This window comes from Poeciliopsis prolifica, unplaced genomic scaffold (genome assembly GCF_027474105.1).
Source record: "Poeciliopsis prolifica strain line A6 unplaced genomic scaffold, Auburn_PproV2 SCAFFOLD032, whole genome shotgun sequence".
In the NCBI taxonomy this organism is placed as follows: domain Eukaryota; kingdom Metazoa; phylum Chordata; class Actinopteri; order Cyprinodontiformes; family Poeciliidae; genus Poeciliopsis; species Poeciliopsis prolifica.
This window is the reverse complement of record NW_026562407.1, coordinates 4,454,285-4,473,841: the sequence shown is the minus strand read 5'-3', so window position 1 is coordinate 4,473,841 and position 19,557 is coordinate 4,454,285. Positions and strand designations below refer to the sequence as shown.

Below are 19,557 nucleotides of genomic sequence, written 5' to 3'. Positions count from 1 at the left end.
CGTCCCCCCAGACGCCCCTATGGAGCTGCTCAGGTGGCCGAGAGTGGAGAGACGTGATCGTACTGGGCAACGTCCAGCTGTGCACACATCGCTCGGTGTGAATGCCAAGCAGAGCATGCATTTTCAATGTAACCGTGTCCAGAGGGGATTGAATAAAAACAACAAAAAGGTATTAACACTCTGAGGTATGACACAAGGTAATGGTTGCCACAAATCTTGGATTTATTGATAAGTGAAGAACATAAACAATTGTGCTTAAAACTAACCGCAGTTGTAACTGATGGAAGTATGAATTCTACTCTTCACCAGAAAATCCTGCAGCACAATGAGTTCTTGACCTTCTGGTCAGGAGTATTTTATTTATGAAGCAGGATGAAGCTCCAGATCAGACCAACAAGTCCACTATGGAACAACCCCAAGAGGCTTTTCCATGTCCTACTCAAAGTTCAAGCTTAAATTCCACTAAGATGCTGTGTTGCTACTTTAACGGGGCGCTTAGGCTCAGAAGATCATCAGTGTGACTCAAAACAAGAATGTGCTAAAAAAATTTCCTTTAGAAATGTGAAACACTGACAGCAAAATACTGGTAATGCGTCAAAAGCTTAAATGAGACCACAAAAGCAAAATTAAAAATTTTCAGGTAAATGATCAACAAAGTTAAAATGTCTGCAAAAAGAAATGCGTTTGTTACTGGTGGCAATAAATGTGTCACAGTGAACTAACATTTTCTATTTTAATGTATTTAACATCCATGTTGGCAGGTCAATCCTGTCATTACATAAAACATAAAACCTATCAGAGAAATTCAACAACTTCAGGATGAGGATGTAGTCAACAATTTGACAAACTGAATATACCTCAATATTTAAAATCTGATCAGGACTTGATAATTAAAATATGTTCTCCAGAAGATTACTCAGTGCAACTTCATTCATATCATCTACAATCTTTATCCCAGGCACAAAAACGTAGCCATAATGTTAAGAAAAATCAAAATGTCCATCATATGTGTTTAGTTATCATAGTTACTGACACAACTACTGATAGAGATAAGTAAACAGCCATAAAATAAATTAATCTTTTTACTAAAGATGTATGAGCTGTAAAAATGTAGATGATGTGTTATTTTAATTTTAATATGTGCATTTAATGGAGAGAGATACTGTGTTGTGTTCACAAAACAGCTGGCACCACACTTTCTATCAAACTAATATAATCTGGGTATTATTAACACACTGTATGAAGTTAATAAGGTGCATATAATAAATGCTGAAACTTAAACTTCCTTTAAAGAGTACATAAGTTTGAACAAAATGGTAAAGTATTTTATCTTTTAATTGAGTGATTAAAAAAGTAAGACAAAATGACCAGAAATTATTTTTTGTAAATTCTTTAAACAAAAAAATTACCTACAGTAAAACAAAACAACCATTTACAGAAATGTATAAATGATCAAAGTCTCATTTTCATGCCACTGAAATACTTCCATTCTCAGAAACATAGTACTAAGATTATATTTTTAAGCACTGTTGGCTTGATTTTTATCACACTCACTATTAAATTACTTTAAGACCATTATTATGAAACATATCTGTCATGTCACACTCAAAACTATTCACCTCACAGTGAAAAATCATTTCAACCTCGTTTTAAAACCCATTCCTCTTCTTTCACTCTCTCCCTTTCTATTCCACAGCCGGTTTTCTTTCTCCAGATGACATGATTGGAAACGCATGCAGACATCAATTGCTTGCCAAGCTCCATGATTTCAGGGACTTTCTGAAAGTAATGAGACTTTGGGACACGTGTGTGAAAAACGAATCGCGTCGACAGGCGAAACAACTTTCTTGTCATGCATTAGCTCCCTGCACAAGTCTATATGTTGGGAACCAATTCGTACCTGTTTAATGAAGTATATGAAAGCATGAAATGTCTTTCCTTTTGAAATAGCTCCATAAAAACACGTTTCTCAGCTCGGGTCACAAAAGCTCTTTCCTGCTTCACATTTTTCTGTTTATTTATCTGCTTTCAGAATAAAGCTGCTGCAGCATGTGATGCATTATTCTAATTAGATGAAGCTAAAACATGTTTATTGAGAAGTTCTCTAGAAAGCTGGTTTTGAAAAGTTTGCAAAGTGTTTTTTTTTTAAAAGGCTAAAAATCAAGAAATTCTCAAGAGTTTGAGAATAATTCAAACAGGATAACTTCTCAACTCAAGGCACATTATAAGCTCAAAGAAAGAATTTTTGACACATTTTCTGTTCTAATATTGAAATAAAAGCTGATTTGCTTCTTATAAATCTGGCAAATTTTTTTAGGAATTTAAAAAAAAACTAACCCTATAACTTAAGAAAACACACAAGAATCCAGGGTAGTAGTGTTTACATTAATCTCTGTCTTTCTCCTTAAGTCTCTCGTTCTCACCCTCGTCCTCTGAGTCTTACCCTCTGAGAAGCTGATGAGCCCCAGGATGTGCAGGAGCTTGATGGAGGCAAACACTAGCACCACAATGCCCACCGTCTGCAGCCCCTCTGTCTCCCAGATGGCACTCAGCATCGCTCCACCCTCCGCCCACTCGGGGCCACCATACCCCGACCCAAACCCGGAGCCCGAGCCGGCCTCTTCCCCTTCCAACCCGTCGCCAGGACCAGGACCAGCACTCCCACCCGGTCCTGCACTCCAGTTCCCCTGCACCCACTCCAGCGCTGCCCCAGCCTGCGAGCACCGGCCGGGCGAGTCCCAGCACCCTCCCGCTACTCCTCCGCTCCCTAAATCCAGTCTGAGGTCAGGTTAAGCCGAGCCCACTCCCTTCCGCTGAAGAGCTAGACGAGAAGAATCGGAAACTCACGAAGAAGTCAGTGAAAACTTAGAATAGATGACCTTAAAAGTCCACGTCTTCCCTCTCAAATGAGAGAAGTGGCAGCTGTCTAGAAGCAGGATAGAGAAAAATCTAGCTCCTCTCTGACAGTTTATGGCTTTCTGCTGCTCCTCCACGCGAACACCCCGTCTCTCTGCGATGTAAAGGGGAGGGAAGATGAGAGGGAGTGGATTTGAGCAAGGGAGCAGTGAAGGGAGGGCAGCGGCAAGAGGCGCTCTGCGAGAACTTCTCTATGGAAGTGCTTAAATTAACTTCAACTGCAGCTCCTGAAATATGAAAGGGAGCCCAGAAAGTGTCACAAGATTATAATACCACTGTGCTGTTTAGCAATATTAATAAATCAAGTAAATGGTGAGCTTCTGTAGCTGCAGATAGGAAGCAGAAAACAGGGAACAAAAAGATGAAAGTGAGCACGGTAATTGCATTTGAACAAACAGACCGTTCTGAAAAGTGAGCATGTTAATCAATCATGCACAGCTCACTTACAACAGTTGAGCTGTGCATGATTGGCAGCTCATTTAAAAAGATAACTCAAAGCAAGAGCAAATAAACACGTTTAAAAATGAAATATTTTTTAAAAAGTGTATATTTGGGGACAAAAAAGTCAGAATGTGTCTGCTGAAATAGGCTTCATTAAAACAGCTGACTTAATTTCTGTCTGGTTGCTGAAACAGACAGAAAATGAAAACCAGACACAGAAAGTGGCTCTATGAGAGAAGTCGCCGTTTTATGTGGTTAGTATTTAGCAACAAAGGAGAGAAAATACTACCATCTGCTGGCCTTCTCCAGAGAGTCTGTTGTCTCCTAATCCACAGTGATTTCTCTACAAGTGCATACTAGTGCATATTAATACATGAGAAAAGGTAATGTCATTTAAAGATTCTGTTAAAAAGGCAAAAAAGTCCAACATGGCATTATATACATAAAATGACAGGTTTCAAGTGTGTCTTCCTGTTAGTTCTGATGTTGATGACTTAATTCTGTACAAAACTAAAAATGCAGGTTGTCAGCAATTGAATATTAGACAAGGGCAATAAAAAGGAATATTTAAAACAGAAATGTTATGACCCAACATCAACCAAAAGGAAGGAAGACGTTTGACTCAGCAGACAGTCGATGACGGCGTCCATCGACTGTCTGGTGAATGGCCGTTCTGTTATTTCTTGTTTTCTTCACAGGGAGGAATAGACAAAAGAAAGGCCATTGCTCTAATATGCACAAGCAAATTAGAGGGAAGTTTAGTAGAAGGAAAAAAAACTTGGTAAAAACAGTTGAAGAAGCAACAGGGAGAACTTCGGAGTGGATATGACTGTGAAGTAAACTTTTTATTCATATGCACCATTTCTAAAAGTATCAAACATACTTTTAAACTTTTATTGATGTTTTGTGAGTGAAATAAGTAGGACTTTATGGCTGGAATAGTAATGTCTGCACTCTATTTAATTATTTTAACTGCTCTGCTTTCCTAGCCTTGCTTCAGTCACACATCCCTGTTATAAAATGCAAAAAACTCCCAGCTTAACTGTAATCATCACTGCAGAATATTATGTTGCCTCCCTGAAAGGAATCGTAACTCACCGCTTATTCAATTGCCCTGTGATAAATGATGCATGGATGGAAAAGCTGACCAACACATTTTATTTACATTCAGACGCCCAGACCTGGTCTACGCTCCAAACCACATCACACAAAGGTGTAAAATATGAAAAAACATAAAGAAATGCACCCGATAGTGCAGAAAACACCTGAACTGTAACATTTTCTGGGTGCAGTTTTTAACACTGGGGCTTAAAACTGATTTAAAAGATTTTCTCCCTGCAAGATAATGCAGGTACAAGTATTAAGACTCCTACACTGGATGGAAAAACAGTAAGAAAAATGTGATTTCAGTATTTTTTCGTTGTTCAAATACATCTGATTATCCAATCCAACACTGTGCGAGTTTCATATTTTGAAATGGTGTGTTAGTTTGACAAAACACAGCTGCCTTTGTGTCCTTTTGGGTCAGCAGAGGTCTTCACCTCAGCATTCCCCTAGACGGGACTTTAGCCATCTACAAATTTGCTTACAACCAATAGTTCATCAATTAGCAAGGGAGAGGAGGGATGCAATGAAGTTGTTTTGAAAAGCTTATTAAAATGTCACAAAAACACCTAAGGTTAGATTTCATGTTAAATTTTGTTAAATAATTAGTCACCATGACATTTAAGAATGACAATTTAAAACTCTTCGCATAAGAATGATTAGGCTGATGAAACCTTGAACTTTCCCTGCAATCAGACCACACTGAAATCCAACATCTTTTCATTTGTTGGGCAACTCCTTTATCTTAGACACACAGCAGCAGCTTTACTCACAAAACCAATATATTTTACTGTCCTTCTTTTCATGGCAGGGAGGAAACCAATTTGAAGCAATTTCCATACTCTTCTGAACAAATTGCTCCTCTGTGGTGAACAGAGGGAACATTAAATGCAATAAATACTGGGAACTACAGTTAATCACCATTTTCTTGCTAACATTGTTTCTTTCGTATGATTTTGAAAGTCATATTCTTCAAAGCAAGTTTGAGGAAAACAGCAGAAAATTGAGATAAAACCTAAAATGAGCAGCATTAGTTTTTTTTTTAACCTACCTTTATTTACAGCTATAATAAACTGTGGTGTTTAACTTCCAGTATTATTTTGTTCTACACAGCCACTAAATGTAGATATTAAGTACCACCAAACAACTCAATTTCCGTAATTCAACAAGTTTTATCTGTTCTACAGCTTCGAGCAACACTCAGTGGCAAAAAATGATTCCAGAAAAAATAAAGTGGTTTTGATTAAGCAGCATCAGTGTGCCGGACGAGCAGAGATAAGGTCGTCTCGTTGTTTACCCATCAGCTTAAGCTCAAAGTTCGATATAATTAGGTGGCACCTGTAGGGGGTTTGCTCAGGCATGCAAAGCAGCAGTAAGCATTCAGTCTGTTTTTTTCCCCCAACGCAAAATAAATGAGGTTGTCATACTGACAGAGGTGGTGCCTACGAAGGGGTTGGCAATTACATGTTGTGAACCAGAGCAACCCTCTGTGAAGGCAATCAGGCATGGAGTGCCATGGGGTGACTGATACCACTGAGTTATTTGTGGGCTCACGCTGACAATTGTCTCTCTGCACCTAAAAAACTTTCATTCTCATCTCTTTACTCATTTTATGCCAAAACAATAGATGGGATGAAAACCTGAACATGGATGAACTGATTTCAGCTCATTCCATTCACTGTGGATCACTTTCAGCTTCTCGGAATAATTTCTTTGTGCAGTTGTTGGATTGTTTGGGCTAAGCATACTCTCATTTAATCTCAACCAATTGGTTGGTAGGAAAACTAATTACATAAAGAAATAGTAACAAAACTATTGAACATCAAACACAAGTCAAGGTTAATACTGAAGTTTCATAGGACTAAGAAGCCGAATATATTTTTGCTGAAGTAAAATGACAACGTCTGCCCTACAGCAGTTTTACCCAGATTGTTCATCATAGTTTCAGGGAAAAGTCAATGCCTTGATGAAATGGACAGTAGCACAAAGCATGGGGCAATGTGCTTTAGCAGATAACATTGACCTGCTCGTGTCCCTGTTTGCCCACATTAACCCCACTGTTGCTATCTTTGAAGGCAACATGTTGTGACTCAGAGCAGGACATCTGGTTTCTCTGGAGACAGCTTGTCATGTAATTTACAGTGGAGTATCCTTAAGAAGCAAAGTGCCAGTGACGATTAACCTTTAGGTGCAAAGGCAGAGTGAAACAAGCATTAGCTGGGGACAGTAAATGTAGTAGTGCGAAGGTGAAATGAAATGGCAGAGAGAAAAGAGGAAGGCTGGAGCCACTGTCCACGCATTAAACATGTAGAGCACAGTTCACCAGCAAGACAGGGGGGAAATCAATACAAGTGGAGAATTTGCTATGAGCTTATGTAATTGCTAATATGAAAGTGTTTTATCAGCACCACTACAACAGTGGATGCATCTCCTTTGTAGGAGTCTCAATGATCTGTTTGAACACAAACACTGTAAAATTTTCACAGAGGTAAAAAGTCAACAGATTGAGGCAACAAAGCTGAAAATATGCATAATATTTCTGTGGTATTTGCAACTTATTTCATGTAAATGGGGTTTTGTGGAAAGTTCTTTTATACTATCATAATGTGCCCTTCGCAAGCTGAGATTTTGAGAAATAATGACTAGCAGCCACCTTACGCCTAATATCAGAGCAGCGCAGCGATACTTTCAAATGCTCCCTTTTTTTCGAGATCTTCTAACAATGCTTCTTTTACTTGACAAACCTGAAGTGAGTGCAGCTCAAAATGGCACTGAAGTGAATGAAAGATGTAACCTGAATTTTTAAGAGGCAACGAGTTTTTGATATCCAGTTGAGAAAAGGTGTGGAACCTGAAGCTTAATGAATTGTAATTTTCCCTCAGACGTTTCTAGAAGAGTTGTTGCCCCTGAGTTAAGAGATGTTTTGTAATTATATATGCTTAATCAGATATTGGGTATTTAAAATAAACATCATCCTTACAGTGATTTCAAAATGTAGATGATATAAAAGTAGTTTTGAAAGACAAATCTGGTAAAGGCTAGGTTTCAATTAATGTTGAATAACATACATCACTGATAATAACTGACTATTGTCAGCACTTATATATTATTTTAAATTGTATTTATGATTTGACTAATAAAAATAACCTTGTTCACGTTGGAGTAATGAATCAGTTCAGAAAGTTTAGTTAATGAACTATTTTAACCTGAACAGTTAAATGTAATTCTTGGTAATAATGGACCGGTACAACACTCTGTGCTTTTAATGGAACCGGTATGTATAAATAATTAGATTTTTTACAAAAAAGGCAACATGAACATAAAACATTTTACCAAGTAATTCACCACTGCAACCAAGCTTCACAACAATATAATGAATAGCAAAAACATCTCATTAAAACCTTATCAGGTTTTGAGTTGCTTTTTCTCTTGTAAATGTAATTAAGTAACATGTGTTAAATGAATACCTATGCAATCAAAATCAGATTCTTTTTTGCAGAGAGCTATCTGTTCACACATCTTTCCAAGTGACGTAAGATAGTGCTGTATAGGATTTTCCTAAAGAAACTAACCAAAGGTTTTCGAAACCATTTCTGCAGAGAAACAAAACTATCTGTCTGGCTCAGTGGACTCCTGAGGTCATTTTTAAACAATTTTAATAATCTATGTTTGGAAATAATAGGATGCCTTATTTTGATTTAATTGTGTGGACATATTCATTGCTGGAAGAGTATTAAATTAGATAATATAATTCATTTGTTTGGTCCATGAATCTAATAAGAAACTGAATAAAATAACACTAATAAGCAAAGAAGGTCTTAATGAGAAACAGTTTTAGAGACAATTAAAAAAGTAGGACAAGAAAACGGGGGAAAATCAGTAAGTAGAATATTGAAGATTTTAATATCACCCAAAAAACATTTAATTATGTGAAGCTCTGTGGAGGAAAAACCTCAGCAATTTAATGAGCCAACAAGTCTCTAAAATTCAAGGCAAATGTAAATTAATCCTTGTTATGCAGGACTTGCAGTGTAAGAGTGAAGTATCACACCGAGGCTTGGAATAATACATAGCGCCATGGTTTTGTTGTACAGGTTTTGTGTTATATTGGGAAGTGCCAAAGTTATGTGAGAATTCTGCACAAACACAGGAACTGGGAGGACATGAAGCTACAACAGTACACATAATAATCTAGTATTTCCACTGAACCCATTCTAGGTAACATAGATTAGTGTCTAATGGTCTAAATCCACTAAGACCATGTGTTCAAACATTTTATTCCACTTAGAGTGGAATAAAAGTCAGGTATACTTTAAGAAAAAGGGCAACTATTCAATTCAGTTAGATTTTGATTGTTTATATAGCACTATTCATTAAATGTCTCAACAAGCCTGCTGAGTCTAAAAGCCACATTTATTTCTTCAGACTACCTGGTCCTGATGATACATTTCTCAGAGATCATATGCAAAATGATAGATTTTTCTTCTGCAAGCCATATATGAAATATAACAAATTTAGTATACATGAAACTTTGTTGACAAGTTACCAAAATAGCTGCTAGTGAAAGACATATTTGGACATAGATAAAGAACAAGAAAAGAATTAGACACCCTAATAGAGGCTGAGTCCAAACATTCATGAAAAAACCTAAATAAAAAGCAGCCCTAGAGTTCAATTAATATTAAGACTATATTGAAGGACAATCAATATTATCATGTTCTTGATAAGAGAGGCCAATATTAAACTTGTAATCGAGATAGCTGTTTCTCCAGAGCTGAAAGGAAGCGTCCGGTAATCTTTACTTATGCTTTGGTTTAAGAGGGTCACTGAGCACAAATAAATTGCACGGTTAAAAGACCAGCCTTAGACGTTTGGTAAGCAAAACAAGAGATCCTGCTGGCAAAGAAAAAAATACATCTTCATGCATTCAGCTTCTTAAAACTCTCAGGTTATGTAGTTCCCTTATTGCTAAGATTAATGACATGTCAGAGTTAATGCTGGTGGAAACATCACTAACATTGTTAAAATCCAGTAGCAAGAAATAAACACAACACCACCGCTTCAATGTCTGCTCAAGACCCCCGCCAAGTACTGTGCAAATTGTCCTGGAGTTCACTCTTTTTTATTACTCTTTCATTGAATAACATTTTCCAGATAGTAACATGAAAGCAATAAGGAACACTCTTCCCAGGTTATGAATAGCAATAATAGGACAAATATTAAAAAGAGACAGATTAGTCACATAATATTTAATAAAAGAGCACCGCTGTGATTCACTTTGTCTTGTTGATTAACTTGCTGTATTCAAACATCCTTCCTGTTATCTGCTCTTTTCTACATTCCTAACATTACAGGCTTATGAGGTGCAAACAGTAATTATCCCTTTATGCATGCAAGAGTAAACCTGCTCTAAATTAGCTGTAACCTTTTGTACGACGTGGCATTCCAAATACGAAAAATCATCTTTATAGAAGATAAAGATTATTCTTTATGGAATCATCTTTTTGACCAGATAAACTAGATGCAACACAACCCACATTAATCCAAAGCCATGCACACTGTAAGCATTTTCTAGACATACATTGATGAGCAGTGAGAAGAAAATCCAACTGGACCCTGGGACTCCTATCAAAAATGCTGTGTTATCTCTTTTGCACCAGTCAGTGGCAAATTGCATACAATAAAAGCTCAAAAGAAGATCATGCATGACGCAAATCAAGGCTGAAGATTTGTTGTCTTTGATACGGTTTATTCTTCTCTCTCACTTGCTGACGCAACCTCTTCAGCACACATCTAAAGTTTAATTCTGGACAAAGTGAGACGCCCCACTATTGTTGGGATTTACCAGTCAGAAAATTTGATTTCATCATCAGTACGGCAGACAAAACCCCAATCAGTCTGTTCCAGTATTATTTATGAATAAGATACCGAGTTACTTTAATTCATCTGCTCAAGTGGAACTAGAGCTCTGCACACAACTGTTTTTTTTTTTAAATCCTGCTCTGTCTGTTTCTGTCAGTACTTCCCTCTCTGGCAATATTTGTCACAAATCCTGCCCATCCTCCTCACTTTAACTGATGCACTGTATGATTTAATAATTATAAATCCACTTAATGTTTTACCGCAGTTGAACAAGAGCGGAATGAATAAGTTATATTCAACTAGAACCTCACATTAACTGAGCTCAAATATCAAATTAATCACATCTATGGAGTACAAAAACTAAATATATAAGTAAGGAAATCTATCATGTCAATATCACAGGAGGATCCCAGAAAATGTTTGAATAGGCTAAATTGAGAATTGCTGAAGATCAAAACAAACTAATGACTAAAAATGCAACAGCTAATGAAACCAGGACATCAGTCTTACTTGTGTATTTTAGAAAGAAGTCTAAAATAAGTAGAAGTATGTTCTTACAATACAGAGTAAGAACATACTGCAGAAAGGCTCTGGTATCAGACTTCTTTCTAAAATACACACACAGACTCCAATTCCTCTCTGTCATGGACACAAACATGCAAAATGAACCTTTCAAGCTTTGACAGAGCAGGAATGGATGCTATGTGAATTATCCTCTTAGGTTAGTTCTGGTTTGTCCTACAATTGGGACATGGTATCCAGTTAAGTCGACGTCATCACGAACTTTAAGGAGGGATCATCTTCCTTTTCTGCAAATTGGAGAAGGTTTTAAACTTTTATTATTAGCCTCTGTTCAGACCAGGTCAGGTTTTATTTTCTGAATTATTTGTTTGGCATCTTTTCATTAGGCATATTTAACATTCAAATTACTGAAGTATACAAGCAGATTGTCCAATGACAATTAAGGGCAGAGCCAAAACAAGATACCCCTTAAAAATAGAAGGTGAGACGAACAACGTCTCTAAGTTTCTAGCTGCAGTTACGTCAACCAGACAGGGTACAACCAGGTGTTAGAGAGCAGGGTCTTCTGACTGCTACTTCCGCTGGGAATAATTTCACTTTAAGAGCTTTGTTTTTTGAGTAAACTAAGCTCGATTTACATTTGACTCAAATTTAGCCTGTTCCTTCACCTGAGATTATTGATAAAACAAAAGATCTTTAAAAACAGAATACATATAAACACAAAGAGAAGAGAAAGCAGGAGAGGTCCCAGATTGTTTCAGTTGGCTAAATGACACCATTACGGCAGGATGTATAATTCATCACATAAAGCTCAGATATTTTAAGACCACATGTAATGCATACACACGTTAGTGTGGCCTTGATAATTATCGTTAAAGCCACTTATTCAAAAGTGCCGGCTGATAAAAGCCACACCTTCAGCAGGATAATTTGCCGTCCTTGTCAGCTGTCGCGTCCCCGTGCACTGATGGCACACCACTGTCACTCACTGTCTCACAACAAAAGAGAATGAAAAGAGCCATTTGCGTCAGGCTGTGTCCTAAGTCTATTTTTATCCAAAAGCCATCAAGTGAGAGAATACCACAGAGTAATAATCAACCTTTACAAGTTTCTGTGTAACATCTTTGCTGATTGTTGTCAAGGTCTGTTGTTTATACCATCGAGCCATCTTAGCTAAAGCAATGACCTTTTTTGGCAGAAATATTAGGACAAATGCCTTCCTACATACTTTAGGTTAAAAAGTTAATCATGCACAATAACTAAAAAAAAAAATTTCTCAATTTGAGAAAGATTAAGTTTCTTTCATCTGGTCTTTGCATTTTTAAATCAGTGTTACCAGATCGGTTCACAATTTTTAGCTGCTTTCCATTTGTAAAAAAAGTAAAAACCCTCCTTGATAAATTGTGAATGAACTTGGATTGTCTTTTTTTTCTTTGTTAAATTTTAATTGCAAACAAAAACAAATCTGAGTAGAAAACAATAATTAAGGATCGAACATATTACTGACATAAGAAAACCTTTAATTGCTTTCCAAAAACCAGCACCAGATCTAATTTCTGAGGGAGACGTTTACTTGTAGCATGTGAAAGCTCAGCCATACGGCAAGCAGCTTGGCAGCCTGTACAGAAAACAGATCTTATAAATAACAGGTGGTCTTCAGAGCCTGAGAGACCCAACTACTCAATATTAGATTCTCACACTGGTGACAAAAATTCAGTATGGCACCTTGACAAATCTCTAGCGGGCATCGCTTCAGCTATTGTTCCCCATTCAGCGACACAGAAACTACCCCAAAAAAACCCTTCCATGAAAAAAGGGACCTTTCACGGCGACTGCAATTTACTTCACTTATCTCGCGCTACAACCTTAGCATTGATTTACTGCAGCTCCGGACCAACTTTTCTTCTTTATAGTGAGAAACAGAGAACTTTCCCTGAATGGACAGCATCTTACTTTGTTTAAGATGAGATTTATCCTTCTCATCAATAAACAAGAAAAATTACAGTAAACGTCTACAGGTGAGACAGCGGTCAGACCATTTGGAGTGGTTTTCACTTTTTTTTTGTCTTTTTATTTGTAGAAAAGTAGGATTTTCCACCATTTCCAGTCACTTCTGCTATGTTCCAGCTTTTTTCCTTTTTTTTTTATGTTGAGCAAACAAGAAAAATGTCATTTTTCCAGATTGTTCCAGTTCTTAAGCTTCCAGCTGCTCCAGCATGACATTTGGTCCTCAGCTGTCTCACTCTCATTTGGATAAACAGGTTATCCAGCTCACAGATGATGCGAGCTTCCACAAACAATCCACGTTTATCCTAATTTGATAAGCAACCATCAAAATTAGCACAGGATCACACAACGGTTGCCGAATATGAAAAATGATCCCAAAATAACACCAGAAGTAGGAATGGGATCATTAAAAGGGGGATGGTAAATCATAATAGTTGGTCAAATGTGCAACACATGAGTCATCTTTAATTATTGAGATAATAAGCAGCCATCAGGTGAGTCAGGAACATGGGAAAAAATTAAAATAGCTAATAGGAAAACCAGCCTTTTAATTACATATTAAACTGTACAATCACACAGCAAAACAAAAAACTAAACATTCTTCTAAACATACCACTTCTATAGCTCAGAGGTAGTAGAATATGTCTATTATGAAATTTACAAAAGAAGAGCAACTTCCTGTGAGCAACATGTGGCATCTCCGAAAGACCTCAAGGCAAACCAAGCTATCAAATTCCTCCAACTAGTGCAAATGCATCATTATTAAGGTAAACAAAAACAAAACCTGGTCATCAACAAGTTTGCCAAAAGGAGAAATAATAAATAAAACCAACAGTTTGTCATTTTCTTACCGTCATAGCCAGCTTCCAGCAGCCCGAACTGCTCCAGCACCTTCACAAACACAACCACAACTACCAGCACAGCGATCATTTCCAGTCCCTCCAAGTTCATAGTCAACATGTTGCTCGGGTCACAGCCTGCCCATGGCCGGTGACGCTTAAAAACCCAGTGCACAGCACAGTTAGCGGGCCATTTAGCTCCACTTTAAGAGCCCGGCATCTGTGGCTCTGATTAGAGACCGGCACAAGTCAGAGAGGGAGCGAGGGGGAGAAAAGTGAGTGGAAGAGAGAGGGAGCAAAAGAGGGAGGAGGGGGAGGCAAAGATAAAATACATGCAAGGCTGTGAAGGGAGAATGGGAGAAAAGAGAATGAATGAAAGTAATCACATTGAGAAAGATAAATAATAGACCGAAGGGCGGAAGAGAAGATGCATCCTAATGATGGATGATTGTCCACTAATGCTCGCTGTCAGTCCAAGTCACCAGTGACAGATGCTAGTAGCAAGATCTAAATCAAAAGAGATTGAGAAAAGCATTGATGTTCACCTCAAAATAAGATGGGCTTGCTTTTATGTTTTTCCAGGAGTTTGTTCCAACATTTGCGATCCTTTCAAGTTAATTAGTAGCTGAGTCCACAACTTTTCTGACGACACAATGAGGAGGCTGCCTTTGGTTTAGTCTGGTTTATTTATTTTAATTTGTGCCTTTATGATATTTAAATTTTGCTGTAATTAATATAAAAGTTTTTGATGTCAATTTGCCTCCACTAAGCTCCACTGATTGAAGTCAGTCAATTTTCCCAAGATAGGGTTTCATCAGCAGGTTAAAGGAAAAATCTGTAACTTTCCTATAAAATACCTCAAACTAAAGTTTCACTGCTTGTTTTGTTCTTTGTGGGAAGGGGGTCACAGAGTGAAGGGGAGGACATGGAGGAAAATGGCCAAGCTAGGAATGAGATGCAAGGACTCAGAGATTTACAACGTAAGTGTGCCATGCTGGTTCTCTTTACACAATTTCTCAATTCACCGAGTTTGGCAATGATCAGACCTGGGTGTGGCAGACGAAACTTTACAAAGATGTGGTTAATTAATGTTAATTCATACTTTCACAGGGATGGAGATTACTTTTTCCACATACCGATTCGGAAACTATCCTCCCTCATGTTGCCTCTGTTTCATATAATTTTTTTTTAACAATCTGAAAACAATTAAGCATGATAAAATAATAAATGAAGCCAGCACAAAAGAAAAGTGTGATGGAGGCAGAAATACATTTCCCCTGTATTTGATATGTTCTACAATAAATCCCACACTAAATTCACTTCAAGTAATTTCTACCTTCAGTCAATAAAGCCCTTTAATTGAGCACCAAATTATAAGCTATGAACTAGCTACCCAGGGTGTATGGTAACATTTCCCTATAGCACCTACAGCACAATGGATTTGATTGGAAAGCTCCTTAACAAAACAAAGAAAAAACAAAAACAGTTAGCTCAACAACTTGCTGTGCCTTCATGGTCCTCTGCCATTCTCTGAGCTCTGCTGGCCTGTTGCTTTAGCGTGCAACACAATACTCCCTCATTACGATGCTTCAGCTTTGACTTGAAGCCCGATCGTGGGCTTTTTTAAAACAAAAAGTGGTGTGTGATTGGCTAGCACACTCTGATTAACAAATCTTTTTGAGCAAGGTCGCAATTGAATGTGTATAATTTATGACAAACTATATATCGTCAAGCAAGACGGGTTTAGTTCTGTTCTGAAACCATCAGTGGTGAGCATTGCAAACTAAAAGTTAGTTGTGCTTACAGTGTAAGGCAATATGATAGAAATATTATTTTTAATTTGTTTATTAGAACCGTAGATTTTTCTTTTCACACTTTACTATTTGAGTTTTAAAGATTTGATTGCAGTGGGTCTATGAAGAGGCTCCTGAATGACAAGTTTTAATGGTCAGCTGGAGATATAACTCCGGTTTTCTCAAGTGTCTGGATTAGATAGACTTTATCCTTTTTCAGCAATCTATACTCATATTATTCAATATTATGGATACCAAACATTTCAGGAATGTATACTGCAAATATTTCTCAACATTAGTCGTTTTGGCATGGATCTACAGTGAGTCTCTGGATGTTTTAGATTATTTATTTTATTTTTTTATTTTTTTGCGCACGTTTCTGCAGTAGTTGGCCTTGAACCCCAGGCAATGAATGGATGGATGGATAAAAAGATACATTAGACACTAAAAGAAAAACCAACTTGTAGATGTGTCTCTGCTTCAACAAACTTGACTCAAATAATTACTTTTAAATTATTACTTTTACTCTGGAGAACTTGACTAAGGACGCAATTCAGCCATTTGGTTCAGGTGTGTTGGACCAGAGATGCATCTAAAAGTTATTGGACACAAGCCCTTAAGGTTGAACTTGAAGATCCCTGAAATAGACCACGAGACATGTAAGAAACTTAACAGTCTTCTTTTTCTTTATGCAGACCTAAAACAATCTTCTGATCAATTTCAAACATTTCTGGATCTTGGTAGACTGTTATCCAGAGGAACAAGGAAGATCATCTTTTCAAGAGACTTGAAGCATATTTTGAATACTCTCAGCACATAAGAGCCTCTCAGTAAAGAAGTCTAAACGATGTGGTCAAAAGAAACTCTTCGCGTTTCCTCTGTTTCAACTTAAAGCTTTCACAAGCTTTAAGTTGCTTGTGAAAGCTGAGTATGTGTTCAATACAGCAGACACTGAGCACATGTGTTCTGCAAATGAACTTTGCGGCACACACGACTGTGTGGGAAACTTCTCAGGATCAAAGATTAGAAAGGTGAAAGAAAAATGTTGTAGAAGTCTGCTGAGAGGAAATGTCGCAAGACAGGAAGCACATCCAAGTTAATCGAATTTCTTTCACTTTTTTCTAACCTAAGAGACCTAAGACTTCACAGTTTGCTTTTTTCTTTACATTTCTTTTCAACTCTAATAAGAGACCTTTGGCTTATCTCAGAGAATCTTTCTCCAAGTTCTAACATCTGTTCTCCAATCACCTCAGAACTTGGCGCAAGGCATAATCAAGTCCTCGGGCTAATGGTAATGAAAATAATTAAGGTTTTGCATGTCATCATCACACACAGTATGCTACATCAATCAGTGTATGATTGGTGATGAAGGTAATTGCCGCTGCATAGCATTGTGGTGAGCTGGTTGAAGCGGGGGAGCTCGACTGCTCTGTGGTAGAGGTGGCAACGTCAGTAGCACCTGCAAACTGATTAGATGGTAACATGAGAAAGGTTTCAGACTAAAAATGAGAAGGAAGTGACTCATACTACCAGGAAAAGTGAAGTAGGATAATGAAGAGCAGACTGGCCACGTGATTTACCTATAAATCCTATAAAGTTAAAAGTGAACATTTGAAATGAGATGAAAAAGTATATTCATTATTTTAATTACAAGTAAATTGCATTTGATGGTGAGAACAATTAATCTCAGTACTCTTACTCACTGGTCAGTTTATTAATTCCAATTGTTAAATTGCTGAGAACAGGAAACTGTACCTATATGTACGAAAACTGAATATCTTCAGTCAGACGATCTGTATTATGCTGCAATAGAAGATCCTTCCTGCCCTCAAATATCAGCATCTATAACAACTCTTTGAAGAAACTTCAGTATGAATTACAACCTATAATTTCCCTTTAAAAGTCATAACGGGTATTTTTTAAATTAAAGGGACTGAAATGCTCCACCCAACAAGAGTATTGTTAGTGATTACATCCATCCTCATGGCCCCTTTCTCTCAAGCAGACTGTTTAGAAACTCATTGGCCAGATTCTAACTAATTTTGTTCTTAGGATAATTCATCAAATTTCTAGTGAAAGACTAAAGCTGCTCAGTTTGCTCTCTTCTGTGTCCTCAACAAGAAATAAACTGAAACTTATAAAAAAAAACGGCATGCAGCCAGGTAAATCCCTCTGCTAAAAAGAAAGCGTTTTCAATAAATTCAGTTACAATTGATTGACCTTCTGGAGACAAAGCACAGGTCGGCAACCTGACACTAAAACAAATGAATGTCTCATTTGTTTTGGAGGAACTGTCAACACAGGCCGTTGTGGCCAGTACTCTACAAATAAAATGGTTAATTCCAAACAAATGTGATTTGAATCGTGTTAAATTCAGGCACAAGTTGGTGTGAAGACAAAACATCTTCCTAGAAAGAAAACACAGCCTTATATCTGCTCCTCATAGGTAATCAAATTGAAGAAGAAGAGGAAAAATGGTGTTTTAACTCTACAGGGAAACCCACTGACTCTTCAGTATTCTGCTGGGATCAATAAGATCTGAATAAGGTCACTTAATATTCTGTGCTCTGATGCTTCACTGAAATTGATTAATCTGTGGTAGGTGATATTTGAACAGCTCTAAGTTGCACTAATCAAACATCCCACAATACATGTAGCTCTTATCTATCAGCATTCTGAACGTCCATTCCTGATGTTCATTCTAAATTCAAATCTCAGCTCGACCAGGAGAATCAGTCGTTGCATTTCATTTGAGTTTGCTGCCATCAAGTGGAAACAACCAGAGTCTACAATTTAAAAACCTGTTTCCCTGAGCATGTGAAGAAACACTTCATACACTCTGATATTAAAAAATAACTGATATTTTGACACATACTGGTACATCTAAAAAAAATAATATAGCATAAAAGTGCAATATTTCTCGCCAGACAACTCAAAGTATGACCGATTCATCACCTGGTAATTTCAAGCTTTTATTTTTCACCTCTCTAGTGATTTATGGCACACTGACAAATCGAAAGCAGATGTATGTCAGGCTTCTGAAAAGTATGCACATTTTTATGAGCTCCTTACTTTGTTGGGCCTTCTCTTGCATGAATTAGTGGATCAATGAACCATGGCAGGGAGGTGACCAACCTGTGGCACAGAGTTACTTTGAAAACTGCCTTCAGGTCATCTATCTTGCTGGGTCTGGGGTCTCATCTTCCTTTTGACAACAGTCCATGGATTTTCTATGGAGTTCAGATCAGGGACATTTGCTGGCCAATCAAGACTAGGGACACTGTGATCATTGGCAGGCTGAGCAGGTGCTAAGTCCTGCAAGTCAGCATCTTGTCAGTAGAGGGAAGCATGACGAGCTCTAGCGCTATGGTTGATGGCTGTGTTGACAGTAGACTTGGACATTGGACGAGCACCGGCACATGACATAAAACCTAGAGCGGAAACTTCACACTGAACTTCAAGCAATGACGATTCTGCACTTCTCCGCCTTTCCAGACCCTGCAATCTTGATTTTCAGATAAAAGGCAGCATTTACTTTCATCTGAAAACAGGACTCTGGAGCAATGTGCAGCAGTCCAGTTCTTTTTCTCCTGAGCTGTGGATGAGACACACTCATTCATCTGTTCATCTGTCAAGTCAGATACATACTAAGCAAAATTTCAAGAAACAAAGGCTTGGGCTATGTCACTAAGATTGATAATACTAGTTTCCCTTCCTGAGATGACTAGGAAGAAATATTGCAATTTTCCACAGTATTTTATTTTTGGAGATGTACTGGTACTTTATTGCCAGAAGAGGTCTACCAAGTACATGGTAAATCATTTTACAGAGTATGACGCCAAAATTCCATATTGTTTTTTCCACAGTTTAGTCAGTTTTTGTGGCATTTAAAGTAAGTAATTGTAAGGATAAAAAACAAAACAGAACAAAAAAAACAGAATTTCATACATTTATTGTAGACATTTCTACAATACCGCTTTCAATACTAAACACACAAAAAAATTCTTTTTTTTTAATCAAATTGAAAGTAAAGAGTCATATTGTCTCTGTGGATGCATTATAAAGTCATAACA

The 19,557-nt window shown here is 37.5% G+C and overlaps 1 protein-coding gene across 5 annotated transcripts in view; it reads right to left on the bottom strand.

Annotated features, from left to right (window-relative positions):
• The window catches only part of kcnip4a (potassium voltage-gated channel interacting protein 4a), a 133,151-nt gene that overhangs the window by 25,728 nt on the left and 87,866 nt on the right, over window positions 1-19,557 (bottom strand). Inside the window, exon 1 of one of the 5 annotated variants that reach the window (XM_055051038.1) lies at window positions 13,704-13,952. The exons of 3 other annotated variants lie outside the window; for them this stretch is intronic. In XM_055051038.1, coding sequence (XP_054907013.1) covers window positions 13,704-13,812 — 109 coding nt within the window. In that variant the 5' untranslated portion in view covers window positions 13,813-13,952. Of the gene's footprint in view, window positions 1-2,443; window positions 2,991-13,703; window positions 13,953-19,557 lie in introns of those variants that run through there. One more of the 5 variants, XM_055051037.1, reaches the window with a different exon arrangement.